The 15,107-nt window shown below is 41.6% G+C and overlaps 1 protein-coding gene across 1 annotated transcript; it reads left to right on the top strand.

Annotated features, from left to right (window-relative positions):
- The first annotated feature begins 329 nt into the window (after nt 1–329).
- LOC135495527 (alpha-tocopherol transfer protein-like) lies at nt 330–13,517 on the top strand. Its single transcript, XM_064784273.1, has 8 exons — nt 330–529; nt 624–769; nt 1,165–1,330; nt 2,079–2,146; nt 2,948–3,138; nt 3,633–3,743; nt 10,662–10,764; nt 11,041–13,517. Exons 1-8 carry the CDS (start codon nt 513–515, stop codon nt 11,187–11,189), a joined length of 951 nt encoding a protein of 316 aa, XP_064640343.1. The 5' UTR covers nt 330–512; the 3' UTR covers nt 11,190–13,517.
- Nucleotides 13,518–15,107: the final 1,590 nt, after the last annotated feature.

Below are 15,107 nucleotides of genomic sequence, written 5' to 3'. Positions count from 1 at the left end.
TATTTCCGATGGTGAGGTATCAATTTATTAAAACACCACTTGATATTCAAAACGAGGCTTAGCCTGGTACATAATTCATTATGAAGATAAAACATTGTAACCAATGTGTTTAAGAATTTTACTGTGTGAAAATAGATTGCATTTTACTGATTTTAAAGAAAGTCGTCATAATGGGGTCATCTTTTCTAGGACTCTCACGCCCCATTTCATCCAACCTTCCTTATTTTGAAATTGACGATTAATTTGAGTTAATAGTGCGTGAACCATTGAATAAAACTACCCATGTCATCACAAGGCCGGTATCTATGCCCGCCTATATGTATTCATAACTAGTCGATAACAAAAAAACTTTGGGGCCCAATAATCCGTGCTTTATAGCTGCCAACAAGTGAAGGCAGGTCTGGCGTCCAAATGAGCAACTTTATGTATAATTTTGATATTGAGCAGTTTTTACGATAAGCGAGTGGCATTTTCTAGCCTGTTGAGTATAGAGAAAGAAGTCAGCATTTCCAATGGCTGAATTACCTGGGTAAGTTCAAAAAAAATTATATTTTGATTTCTCGGTGAGAGAAGTATAGTTTAAAAAAATCACAATAATAGTCCATCCGTTTTGTTCTTTTCAGGGAGGGGACCTACGTCTGTACCCTCGATGAGGAGACTCAGAAGAAGGCTAAAGATGAGTTAAAGGAAGACCCGAAAGAACGCGCTAGTAAGATACAGAATGTTCGAGACTGGATCAAGAAACACCCATATATCACGTCAAGAACTGGTAAGAACCATCCATTTGAAAACACCTTAAGTTCGTTTATATCTTAGACTCTGAGTCCAACTTAGAGGCGCCGGAAGTAAGAGTAAAAGTTTAAAAAATTAAAAGTATGCCCACCCGTGGCGACATCTAACGTCGAACACCGGCAACTTAAATACCGTAAGATGTGGTGACATTGGCCCCAAAGTGGAGTGAAATTGTCGCCCTCCCCTCCCACCCTACAGCTTGAACCATCGTTGATCTTCTATTTCAACTGAATCACTGTACAAAAAAGATGTTCAAAGATAACCAAATGGGCTAAACTTATCATGTTTAGCCCAAATATGTTTTTAGGAGTGAGGGCAATTTCTGCCCCAGGGCCACATTCACTCCACTTTACGGTATTCGTCTTCTTCCAGATGATGCGTTTATTCTACGATTCCTGAGATCATGCAAATCAAGCGTGTTTGACACTCAGAATAGAATCAAACAGTTCTGCATCAACCGCACCACGTCAGAGGGCGCCCCGGAATGGTTTAAACAAGATGTTGATGATCAGAAAATTATTGATATTCTTTCAAAACCGTAAGTGTTAAGAAAACTTTGACATCAATAGTTCTTTGGATAACCGGTTTAGTTGCATGTGCCATTTATTATGAACTAAGCCATACTGGTAGGCCTACTGGCGCTTCCACCCACGATCTTCCGATCAATACACTCCGAACGCAGTGGACCGGCCTCGTCACTCACATAGTAGAAGGACGAACAGGATGACGAAATGGAGTGCATAGGAGTCGACGGATCACTATTTGGACCCTTTTCAACATTCCGAGCTTCCTAAGTTCACACCTCAATCAATTCTCAAGCGACTGATGTGTCTCATAGGTCTATCACTCGCAGTACTAATAGCATTCCGCGATGATGAGGTCACTGCAGCTGCTGCCCTCTATTTCCCCATCGCTGAATTACAGGCAATGTCGGACAAACATGCGGTTTCGTAATGGATTCAGGCTTTCTAACAAGGGCAGTTAGATTCAATCTGGCACATGTCCGAGTGTTGGAAATACTACATAATTGTTCTGAATATTTCTCTCTCTGACTCTATGGTATCATTCATGCTAAAAACAATGCAGGGTCAAAGATAATTGACTTTGAAATAAGCTCAAATGCGTAGAAGTAAGTGTCGATGTCCGACTGTCACGTGACTAAAACGTCATCAATATCTTATGCAAATGACCTTGTGAGCTATAAATAGTAACTTCGCGGAATGCTATTAACAACAAACGCAGCAGACATTTACTGACTTTGTATCTCTGTTTTAATTTAATATCAGAACACAGATCCTCTTGCCGAAGCCAAAAGGGAAGAAAGATGGACCCGTTTACATTCTCTCTCTCAGTAGTAAGTAGCCGCCTGAGAATATTCTATAAGGCCAGGTTGATATACTAGGATTCCATCAGTCAGGGTTTCTCGAATGGGGAGTTGTCACACTATAGGGCGAAATTTCCTCTGGCTTGATCGGGGAGTTGCACAGCGATAGCGTGAACGAGCTTTGCCGACACGTGGTCGAATATCTAATATGTACAACATGTACACACATAAATGTACAATACCTCGATAAGTCCTACAGACTTTACCTATAGTTTCACCCAAGTCGACAGAGCGAATTACGGAACCGTCCTTTTATGTTAGCAAGGACATGAGGAGATCTCCAGAAAATCCGAATCCTGTGATGGAACTGCATAGCGATATTGCAAAACCGCCTGTTGAGTACCTGCTGTAACTTAAGTTCATCATTTCACTCCTAGGTGGCCAAAACCAGCATGATCGAGACAGATAAAACTACGGCAGCAGATTAGTGCCATAAAAATAAAATATTATCTCGTTATTACGAGATATTTTCTCGTTATTACGCGATGTTATCTCGTTATTACGAGATCTTTTCTCGTTATTACGCGATTTTTTCTCGTTATTACGAGATGTTATCTCGTTATTACGCGATCTTTTCTCGTTATTACGAGATCTTTTCTCGTTATACTGGAATAAACACGTGCACGCATCAGGGAGCACTAATCTGCTGCCGTATAAAACAGACTGTACTCTGTATTCATTTTCATAAGGTCAACTGAGTTCTCAGCCAAATCACGCCTGCCACAAAGAATTGTCAGTACATGTGCTGTAATCCCCTCTTTTTCTCTCCAGAGAATATGGACCCATACATTGATATAAACGATACGATGCGGGCCCTATACATGACCGTGGACACTATGGTCATGGATGAGAACGTACAGGTGCACGGTATGTATTACATTCAGGACATGAAGGGCGCCGGTATGGACATGATGAAGATTTGGAATCAGGAGAATATAAAAAAATCCATGAAGGTTTGGAAGGTATGTGCCTCATATTATTGGTTCTACACCCGTGCTCACTATATGTATATACATAGCGTGCTGGGGGTCACATGGGTATCGGACCACTCCGGATGATGGTTCGAATCGGCGCCGATAATAGGGTTTTCTAACATTTCTTTGATCCCGCCCGTGTAACATTTTGGGTTGTTCCTCATATTCAGTGTTTCTATAAAACAGACTACGAGAGAGACCCTGACTTTTCAATAGGAGGAAAATAAAACAGCGTGTCAGTCTATCTTTCTGCGATCCCAATCGATGAGGGTCCTCAGTGGTCCATCCTGAGGAAATCGGTGTGCAGGGCCGGAGAAGCAAACATTAACTTGGTCAAAACGAGGCTAATACATAATCCATCATAAAGATGAAACATCGTGTGGCAGGTGTTTTACAATAATAGTCAAGATGGAGCTGCTACAGGTTAGATGACTAGATTGTATTCACAGCATGAATCTGATGCCCGTTGTCCTATTTTTCAGGATGTGTATCCAACTCGAATGAAGCAGTTTCATTATGTGAATATGCCTAGATTCCTGAATGCTATAATGGAGATAATAAAGCCCTTCATGGGCAAGAAACTTTCGGACCGGGTGAGTACGCTGATGGTGTGTGTAACTTGGTAATTCCGTGTATCTAATTAATTCCGTGTATTCTCGTGTATCTAATTAACCTTCCTTTAAACGGATGTATGAGAAAACTGAACTGCATTACGGAACAGCAAAATATAGGGTGTAGAAGAATGAAAAACTCAAAATGAAACAAGAGATAAATATGGAAACGGGCCATGTTTGTTGAAAATGTTCGTCTCAATCAATTGAATAAAATTATAGTTGTTACAAGACTACTTTAATTCCCATACTTAAAGTGGGAATGGGGGTCGCAACTGAGTGTTGTTCAACCCCTGTAATATCACCTGTATCACCTGAGGGAAAAAAGTGCAGCCCAAGGGGTGAAGTGACCATTACCATCTGTCGAATATTGCCCAAGGCTGTTTCCCACAAGGGACCCTTGTGGTAATTCTGTTCCTAGACTCTCTGTCTCCACACAGATTAGCAACCCCTTTCAAGACAGGAAGTTGCAGCATACTTATAAGATTAAGATTATGTTCTTTGTAGTACCTAACCATACATATTACCACTATACGATCAAATAAACCAGTTATCATCAAGAACTCCTTGTGTTAGCATCTTTGAGTTACTGCAAGTAAAACTACGAAACATTCTTGTCAAACTAAACGACAAATTGGTGCCGTGACCAGGATTATGGAGGTCACTATGGAAGCTGTACGAAAGATGATGAAGACTCGTGACTTCAGACAAGGCAGTTTCGAGGACTGTCTAAAAGAGGCAAATGACGCCACGGACTTATTCCACATACAAGGATTTTATGAGGAGTTGAAAGGAACCTTTCACGCCATCGAGGACTTAAACAATGAGATCGAGAAGACACTGACAGAGTTAGACGAAGAGGAGTTGCTGAAGCAGCATATTACCGAAAGTTCGGCCATCCGTAGGAAACGGAGAACAGCACTAGCCCAGATCCAGTCCAAGCTCTCAACCAATGAAGAGAAAAAAGAGGACAATGGGAGCACCCCGGCCACTACCAAAAAGACAGCCCAGCTGCCCAAATTAAAGCTTCCCACGTTCGATGGAAATTACACGAAATTCACGAGTTTCTGGGATACGATCGAATGTGATATTTTGGCGGGACACTATTCAGATATAACTAAGTTTAATTATATCATTGGCCAGCTGAACGGACAGGCGCAAGAAGCGGTGCGGGGAATACACGCATCTGGGACGAACCTGCCGAACCTGATCACGATTCTTAAGGAACGATTTGGTCAGAAAAGGAAGATTGTAAGGGCACATGTCAACGACATAACGGACATGGCTGCCCCGGGTTACAGTCACGCTGCACTGACGAGATTCTTCAACGGTGTGAACGGGAATCTGCGGTCATTGGAGCATCTCGGAATTAATATCAACGAGTGTTCAGCATTCATTGTGCCAGCCTTGGAAAGAAAACTCCCAAGGCAAATGATTGAAAAAATGGGAACTTGTGCCCAAGGAGATGACTTTAACTTAGATTTATTTTGGAAGGCGTTCCAAGAACAATTAGAAAATCTCGGGGAACGTCACGAAGTACAGGATGCCAGATCTCGGGACAACACCTCGCATCGTCCCACTACTTCAACCACGGCGTCGTTGATTTCAAACTCTTCAAGTCAGCGAATCAAGAAATGCATTCTTTGTGAAGGGGAACATTGGCCACACCAGTGCACCCTGGATGCAGGACAGCGTCTGGCCCAGGCACGATCAAAGAAACTTTGTTACGTATGTCTCAGGAAGCACAACAGAGGGGAATGTAAACAAAACCCAAAATGGCCGTCCTGCCGCACCTGCAACAACTCGAGGCATCACACAGCTCTTCATGATGGACTGGTGCCTACAGCTGTGACTTTAACAACGACCATGATTGCTGCGGACCAACAATGACTAGGAGAGGTACCGTCGCAAAAGGGATTATCGTCGCAAAATGGATTATCGTCAAAAAATGGATTATCGTCAAAAAATGGATTATCGTCAGCTAGCGGAAATTCTCAAACGGAAACCGTAACCCCCGACCAAGCAACTGCTATGACGAGTGTTGGTCAGGGATCGTCACACAACCTAGTCTCCGCGAAACCTGATAACCCTATTCTTTTGGAAACAGGGAAAATATTCTTGATAAACGCGGATTCTAAGTGCAGAGCATCAGTGCTCATTGATCGTGGAAGCATGCATTCGTACGTAACGACTGAAATTGCCAGAAAACTCGATCTCAAAGCGCACCGCCGTAAAACGATGTTTGTTCACGGATTCGGAGGTCATACCACCCGCAAGGTGTACGATATCGCAACGGTGGGAGTGGCAACATCTGACGGAGAAGTCGATATGGATGTTATGATATGTGACGAAATTGTCAAACCGATTGCTCGCCCTGGATGGAACAAATGTCTTGAATTTGATTATGTCGCCCGTGAAAATCTTGCAGATGATTATCATGATGACATTTTCAAAGTAAACTGTTTGATTGGATGCGACAGCGCGTACCTTTTTCTGGAAAGCAAAATGGTTAAAGGAGAAGGACCAATGCTTCAATTCTCAAATCTCGGATGTTTTGTATCAGGGCCCTTGCATCAATCCACAACAGCTCCTTCGACTGTAAGTACAACAACATTAACTCTGAATTATGATTTCAATCTTGACAATCGCTTCTCTGGTAAAATGTATCCATGCCCATACGATTTCAAAACCGTGGAATCTAATAGCGCACAGACATTTGAACATCTCAAATTCGACGCACAAGATGCAAACTTTCAACAGGCTTATGCTGATCGTATTCAGTTCATTGATGGAGAATACCACGTGCCCTTGCCATGGAGAGCCGATCACCCGGAACTGCCAAACAATCTCAATGCAAGCCGGGGACGCCTTCTGCAGACGGCTACCAGATTGAAACGTCTGAACCTGATGCCAGCCTATTGTAAGGTGATGAAAGAAAATATACAGAAAGGCTGGGTAGAAGAAGTAAAAAACCCCGAAACTGCCCTCCTGGAAAAAGACTGCTACTATCTACCACATTTTTACATCCTCAAAGATAGCGAAACCACTCCACTGAGGATAGTATTTGATGCTAGCTGCGGTCAACCTTCATTGAACACTTGTCTGTACGAAGGGCCTAAGATGATCACCGATCTTCCCCAGTTATTGACACTTTTCCGCACGGGAAAAGTTGGTTTAGTGGCCGACATAGCTCGAGCTTTTCTTTCCGTGAAATTGCTGGAAAGCGAAAGAAAATATGTCCGGTTCCTTTGGTACAAAGACAATGACCCCAACAAAGAGGTCATCCCGTATCACTGCAATACAGTGATATTCGGAAATGTTTCAAGCCCCTTCTCATTGGCTATTGTTTTAACGGAACACTTAGCTAACCATAGCGATCCAATCGCCAAGGATATGGCAAAGAAACTCTATGTTGACAATCTTCTCACATCTGTGAACAGTGACGCTGAAGCATTGGATTATTACGCTCGGTCGAGGCACATCATGAGTGAAGGGTCTTTCCTACTCCGACAGTGGGCTAGCAACTCAGCCGCCCTCACTGACCACGCCAGAGCAGAAAACATGTCCACAAAAAGCGCCACGGCGGTCACAACCTTGGGTTTGAAATGGAATACAGTGAATGACACTCTAGCTTTAGCTCCGAAGTCTTTCCCAAAAACTGACTTGGTCACCAAACGTCAGGTCCTTTCAGAAACATCATCTGTTTTTGACCCGTTAGGTTATGTTTCGCCATTGATTGTTCCCGCACGAAAGTTTGTAAATGAACTGTGGTCCAAAGAAAAATCGTGGGATGAACCACTGACACCTGAGGAAGTCAAACAATGGGACAAAATCCGGATATCTATTTCTCGAGCATCAGATTTTAACATACCCCGCGGACTTGGCATGAGGTCAGATTCGCCTGTTACTCTAGTGGTGTTCTGCGATGGAACTCCAGTAACTGCATCAGCATGTGTGGTATACATGAAACGAGACAATAACATTCGGCTACTTGGCTCCAAAAACAAGCTTGTGTCAAACTCAGGATACACAACACCCAAATGCGAGCTGCAGGCAATGGTCATTGGCTCGAAATACGGACAGTGGCTGAAGGAAACCTACGCGGAATCCTATCCCATCATCACTATGCTCTACCTAACCGATTCGCAGGTAGCGCTACACTGGATCAATTCAGACAAAAAATTGACTCCATTTGTAAAAAATCGCGTCGAACAGATCAGATCTAACACAGAGTTAGATGAATGGTATCACGTGAAATCGGAGGATAACATGGCAGATATTCTATCACGAGGATCGTCATATACTGAACTTGCACGATCAGACTGGCTTACTGGCCCAGAGTGGCTACAAAAGGATTTCAGCGACTGGCCCGTCGATCAACTCAAAGTGGAAAACTCCACTGCATTACTGACGGCGACACTAGAAATGGACAATGAATTTCACCATAACAAAGATCAGGGAATTGCCAAAGTGATTGACATTGAACGTTTCAGTGACTACAAAAAACTGCTACGTGTCACCACGTACGTGAACTCTGCGTTTGGATCAAACGCCCATGATATTACCGCTGAAAACCTCAATGATGCTGAGAAACAATGGATTAAATCGGCCCAGCTTGCGGCTTATCCAGATATTATCGCCCGTCTCAAATCTCTCCAAAACGGGAAAGGAAAACTCAAACGCTCACCACCCTTAGTCCATCAGCTTGGTCTCGTGTTATCCGATGATGGTATCTTGCGCTGCGCGGGGAGGGTTCGAAATCACCCAATCTACGATCATGAGATGAAACTGCCAATTCTATTGCCACGAATTTTCCATCTCACCAACCTGATAATACTGGATTCACACAGAACTGTCTTTCACTACGGAGTTGGGGCCACCATGGCTCAAATCAGGACAAAGTTCTGGATAACATCGATGCGAAGTGCAGTGCGAAAAATCCTAAAAGGATGCGTTATCTGCCGTAAAGTTTCAGGTCGGGCGTATCAAACACCACATGCTCCGCCCTTACCCAAATTCAGGCTTGACGAAGCAAAACCATACTCAGCCACAGCGATTGACTTTACAGGACATTTGTTAGTAAAAATGTACGGAAAAACTAAGAAAGTTTACCTCTGTCTCTTCACATGCTGTGCCACGCGACATATAACTCTAGAAATAGTGGAAGACATGACCACATCTTCTTTCCTGCGCGCTTTTCGTAGATTCTGTTCCAGCCATTCAACCCCATCAGTGATTTATTGTGACAATGCAAAAACGTTTACGAGCAGTGAAACCGAACTAAAACGCATGTATCAGATCGTGCGACATAGAGACACTCAAAATCATTTCGCCGAAAAACGCATCAAATTTCGCTACATTCCGGTGCAAGCTAGTTGGATGGCCGGAGTCCATGAACGTTGTATTGGGACCAGCAAAACCGCGATCAAAAAGGTTTTAGGAAAATCTTTAGTTTGTCTTGCTGAGCTTCAGACCTTAATCAAGGAGATCCAAGCCATTGTAAACAACAGACCGCTTACGTATGTCGCGTCAGAATTGGAGGAGTTATCAATCCTCTCCCCAAACCATTTGTTGCACGGTCGCTTGATTGAACTCTTGCCAAGTCAGGACTTAGATGAATCTCAATTTGACAAAGACTACATTGGTAAAGAACATTTAGAAAAGATTGCTTTCCGCCGCTCACAATTAATTCAGAATTTCAAAACTCGCTTCCAGAACGAATATCTGGCAGCACTTCGCCAACGCCACGCTCATGAACTCAAAAAGCAAAACGCTGTGAACAATGTGATCAAAAAGGGCGATGTTTTCATTGTGTATGACAAGGACCACCCGCGCCGCAACTGGAGACTAGGTATAGTGATTGATCTTCTGACCGGCCCCGATGGCCTCACTCGAGTAGCAAAGGTGAAAACAAACTCTGGAATATCAAATCGCGCCGTCGCGCATCTCTATCCTCTCGAAATAAACTGTGCGGATTATGACAAAAAAGACACTTCGCCCGATAACACTGCGCCTCCAACGAGGCCAACCCGCAATTCTGCTGCAATCGCGAAAATGAAAATCCGCGATCAGTCTGAAAACTGACTTTATGACTTGTTTGTTGACAGTGATTAGTCTGCTTGGAGTATAATTTGGAAATATTTTGAAGCGATTCACTTCCATATGTTTGGATAATGTTTAATTAGTATCGTCACTTTAGGTGAAATAAGTCATTATCATTTATTGTTTTATATTGCGTCTACATTCAAGAGACCTTTTTATGACTGTTTGCAGTGTATATTAACTTCCATTGGCATAGGCATGGGCCGTGCACATTTGTTCTTAGTTTTGGACTGTGCATACTTACGAGCTTGCATCATGACTCTAAGCTCTTCTGCTTCATTGACTGTTATATATAGTAACACTGACTTTTGACTTCAAACTAATTTAGTTTCCTCCATTCATAACCTTTGGTTGCCTCTATGCTTTAGATTAGATTATGTGTAATTTCTTGATTGTTGTTTTGACTGTAGTTGGATCAGCAGGATAAGCTCGTGTTTTAATCAGAGTAATTAACTCATTTTGTTGGCCGCGGAGGATGTCGAATATTGCCCAAGGCTGTTTCCCACAAGGGACCCTTGTGGTAATTCTGTTCCTAGACTCTCTGTCTCCACACAGATTAGCAACCCCTTTCAAGACAGGAAGTTGCAGCATACTTATAAGATTAAGATTATGTTCTTTGTAGTACCTAACCATACATATTACCACTATACGATCAAATAAACCAGTTATCATCAAGAACTCCTTGTGTTAGCATCTTTGAGTTACTGCAAGTAAAACTACGAAACATTCTTGTCAAACTAAACGACACCATCGACGAGTCAAGACGATGACCTTCATGCAGTTTTATTATGTTCACAGATGAAAATCCATCACTCTGAGAAAGAGTTTGCAAAGAAGATACCGAAAGAATGTCTTCCCAATGAGTATGGTGGAACTGCAGGAACAATAGAAGAAATATACGGTGAGGAAAAGAAACGGGTCTTCGATCTAAAACAGAGTTGTATCCACGAGCGGATCGCGAGCGACCACCGTTCCTCCTTCTCCATCTATGTTCTCCTCTTTTTATTCTATTCTATTTTTTATGAAAATTGCAAGTTTTTGACTGGTATTCGTGAATTCTTTTGTGTGAAATTCTGGGAAAGGGGATAAATCAGCCACTATCCGACATAAAACAATGATCTACCACTCCAAATGTTCGCATTAAACAACTTTTCAATCTCCATTTTCTTCTTCTTAGCTCCTTTCCGCGAGAAGGTGTTGAACAACCGGCAGGAATACGAGCTGCTCAAGCAGTGCTGGGCAGATGAAGAGAAGATGCCCAAGGAGGTACCCGCTGGGGATGCTTGGGGGATGGTCGGATCGTTTAGGAAGATCGAAACAGACTGATAGCGAGGAAGGAAAATTTTGCCGAACATGGGTGCGAGAGAATAATACGAATAAAAACAATAGATGTAGCCTTTTACACCAACTTGGCTTGTACCATGTGTGCATCTGGACATAGTCTCAGACGACTGTTCTCTAGTATTAGAAGAAGTAGAAGAAGAAAAATTTAGTGCGAATGTCACTAATAGATTTGCTGTGGATAACACTTTTGAAAACGACTATCATTTTCGTTTTATGGGCCAGTAGTCAATTTCCAAAAAGATCGCACACACTGATTTTTTTATTTAGTTCTCCTCCATACAAGTGGTCGAGTAAGAACACATCCTTTCGCAGAAAAAAGCCGAATAACAATTTCATACAAATCGTCAGCATTTTTATTCAAAATCGTACAAAAGACAAAGTCGTACAAAATTCATATTTAAGACACATCCAGACGTTTTCGTCGTGGTCGATTCCAGTAGAAAAATGGGTTGCAATGGCGCGCAAAAGTTACAATGCAAAATGATGATAATGAATTAACGCATAAAAAAATGTTGAATGTTCAAGTACATATACATCGTAAAATATTTACACTCAATGCCGTATACAAAATAGTATACAAAATATTTGCGGTAAAAATCTTATTCTTTAGTTATTAGCTAGTGTATTATCATACTGAATGAATGAATGATGATTGTGAAAGCGAGAAATCGTACGAAAAGTTAGTCTGAAATTTAGTGAGAATCGAATTTTACACAAGACCTATAATATACGGTTTCATAATATACCATCTTGACCTGCAATGTTTTGAGATCGCTTTCACGATAGTGGTGAGGCAAACGCATGAGAGTCAGGATGTACACCGCGGTTGAGCGACTACCTACATTTTCGCTAAAATGTGGAAAATCATGCAAAGCAGCACTCTTGGGAGCTTCGAGTTTGCCTGTTTAAAGGCCTAATACTACTTTCCATATAGTGATGTTGACTTTTAAAATCTTTGCAGTTAAAAAATCAAGCCTAGCGGTATTATAACATACAAATGAGTTCGCCATGGTTCGTGGACACAGGTATAAAACTGCACAAAAATATTATTTTCAAAAAGCTCAATTATTACTGCACATAGATACATGGTTTGCAAAATATATTATCTACTCTAAACTCTGGTTAATAAAGATTATTAGTTAAATATGTACGTGTATATATTAATTGCATAACGTCATAGTTTTGCCGCATTAGAAGTTCCGTGCAATCAAAAATGAATGACACAGTTAAAACATAGAAATTACGCCACTAAAAATGAGTTTTTTTCGAAACTTGTTCAAGTGCAGATACTATTTAGCGCTCAACCCGGGACCAGAGAATTAAAAAAGTACCACTGGGGTTTTTGAAAGCACCTGACAAAAATCTGCATTCTAAAATTGACAAGCACCAAAACGTTATTTGAAGCAGTTTAACAGTTTCGTTACATTTTTATACAATGCACAATTTTTATATTTTTGCACAGTACACAATGTTCCACCACACGCACGCACTTCTAGCACCAACAAAGCCATTCGAAGGGACAATTTGAATACTACCAGTAAGCAGAATCAGCATTCGTGACAAAATCTGTTTCCAACAACGAGGCCCCAGAGTGATAAATTATCACGAAATTGCACTACACAGAAAGAAAATGATGAAAATTGTAGTTTACATGGTGATTTTTAGATGGATATGAAAAATGCAATTGAGCAAATAACATACATAATGAGTGAAAACAGTGATGTTATTGGAAAATGAAATTGATACAAGCAAATGTATATATGTGTTGTTTATGCAAGAAAAATAAGGAAGGAATAAATCAACAATAATATATAAAGAATGGATTATTGAGCACTATTAACAGACATATTAAAGCTGAAGAATGGAAAATGAAAAATGGTCAAATTGTCAATCGTTATTTGTTTTTTCTTACATTGAAAGCCACGCCATTCGTCTACATGTTTGTTTTTCTCTGTGCCACCCGTAAATACAAATACACGTAGAAGCTTCCACTTTACAGTGACAAGGCTAAGCTGAGATCAGGCGTTTTACTCCTGCGGCATAAATAAAATATCGACACCAGGCGGAGTATATTGAAAAGCACTGGTTATGTTAGGATGTAACATGGCATGTCAACGTGATGACAATTGACCTTCAAGTACAATATGTATATGTAGAAATGTAGAAATGTATAAGACCGATATACCCTGACGTAAGACGGTGTCCTTTTGTTATGCATTCGGTAGATTTGTACGTGTATTTCCCAATGGAAGCTTTCTTGTAAGAGAATCTCGGCATGAACGAGGTGATAAAGATTCGCAATCTACACTATTCTGTCCCATTTTCATGTTAATGATAGAACTTGTACTAAAAGAGATCCATACAATGTACAAAATTACGAAAGACAGTCGGAGATCATTATCAGGTGCCTTTTCAAGATATTTGCTGTGAAATTGTGCAGTGGCGGCTGGTATCAAGAAGTATCACCCAATTTGCATGCATGATAACTTCCCTATAACTGAATTTCTATATCCCTAAGCCATCAGTCAATCCGAACGCGGACCCCTTTAAAACGCCCAACACTTGCAGTTGCACATCACACAACGAAGAACCTTGCGAAGTCACCCGACAGTTGCTGCTGCGGCATAGAAATAGAAACAAATCAATCTACCCGCTAGATGCACAAGAAATAAATTAAAACATAAATTAGAACTATACATCAAATCAAATTGATCCAAATACATGTAGATCATCTAGCTACACCATGCATGCACAAAGACCTATTACGATGAGCCTACACTCCTGCCGCAGTGGACTGGTCTCGTCCCTCCCCTAAGAGGAGGTGTAGTTAGGATGACGAAATGGACTACCTCGGAGTCTAATAATGATAAGCACACAGGACAACAAACAACGTCGTCGACCTTGGTGATGACGATCGAGAGGAAACCTCGTTCTGTAAGAAATCAATCCCTCTTCATGGTCGTCTTATTTTTTAATTACGACTTCAAATTATCTGCAGGTCTGGAATCGCTCTTGTACCAAGGTATCGATTTACTGACGCCAGGTTAAAAAAGTCACATTTGATATCTCCAGTTTCGATCACCTTCATTCCTGGAAACTTGAGACCGATTTGTAAGTCTTCCGCAAGAAAGCACCTGCAATTAGTGACACCCAGTAGGCCCTAATAGAGTCTAAACTAAGCCTATATACAGCATCGATCTTTCACACATAAATATAGCCATTGGGATATTAGGCATGCTTCGCAACATCTACGAACGCCGATTTTCATCGGTCACCAGACGGAAGAGTCGGGGGAATTGTCTCCGATGAATTACAATCACAAACTTCGTACTTCGCCGTTTGTAGCTCTTCGTAACGGTTGCAAAAATGCCTTTTGTATTGCACATTACCCGGCCATGTTACATTGACATTTGGCAAGGAGACATAAGCCAGCGGAGACAGACTCTCTTACAAAAAGCGTTCGGGGGCTTTGACTCTCCAGAAGGTAACTACGTTAAATGGCTCAACGGTTCCGCACAGTGATGAACCAGTCTTCGTTAATCCATGAAAAACATCTCACATCACTATTTCATTTGGTATGGGGACTTGGCCCAGTCGTAACGTCTTTCCAATCTGGAAGAAGTAGGGTGGAGTGTAGTTACGTCTTTCCAAATTGGGAGAAGTAGTAGGGTGGAGTGCAGTCATTACGTTTTTCCATTTTGGGAGCAGTAGGGTGGAGTGCAGTCATTACGTTTTTCCATTTTGGGAGCAGTAGGGTGGAGTGTAGTCTTCATGTTTTTCCATTTTGGGAGTAGTAAGGTGGCGTGTTATCGTTATTTATTTTCCATTTTGGGAGAAATAGGTGGAGTTAGGTCGTTTGGTCATTCAATTTCGGGAGAAGTAGAGTGGAGTGGGTTAACC

Source organism: Lineus longissimus, chromosome 11, assembly GCF_910592395.1.
Source record: "Lineus longissimus chromosome 11, tnLinLong1.2, whole genome shotgun sequence".
NCBI classification, from domain to species: domain Eukaryota; kingdom Metazoa; phylum Nemertea; class Pilidiophora; order Heteronemertea; family Lineidae; genus Lineus; species Lineus longissimus.
This window is presented reverse-complemented; position numbering and strand designations above follow the sequence as displayed.

What these genes read in the sequence shown, in the direction of transcription:
- LOC135495527 (XM_064784273.1), top strand. An exon ending in TTACATTCTCTCTCTCAGTA is followed by an intron (nt 2,147 to 2,947) that starts GTAAGTAGCCGC and finishes TTTTCTCTCCAG; the next exon opens with AGAATATGGACCCATACATT. An exon ending in GCAAGAAACTTTCGGACCGG is followed by an intron (nt 3,744 to 10,661) that starts GTGAGTACGCTG and finishes TTATGTTCACAG; the next exon opens with ATGAAAATCCATCACTCTGA.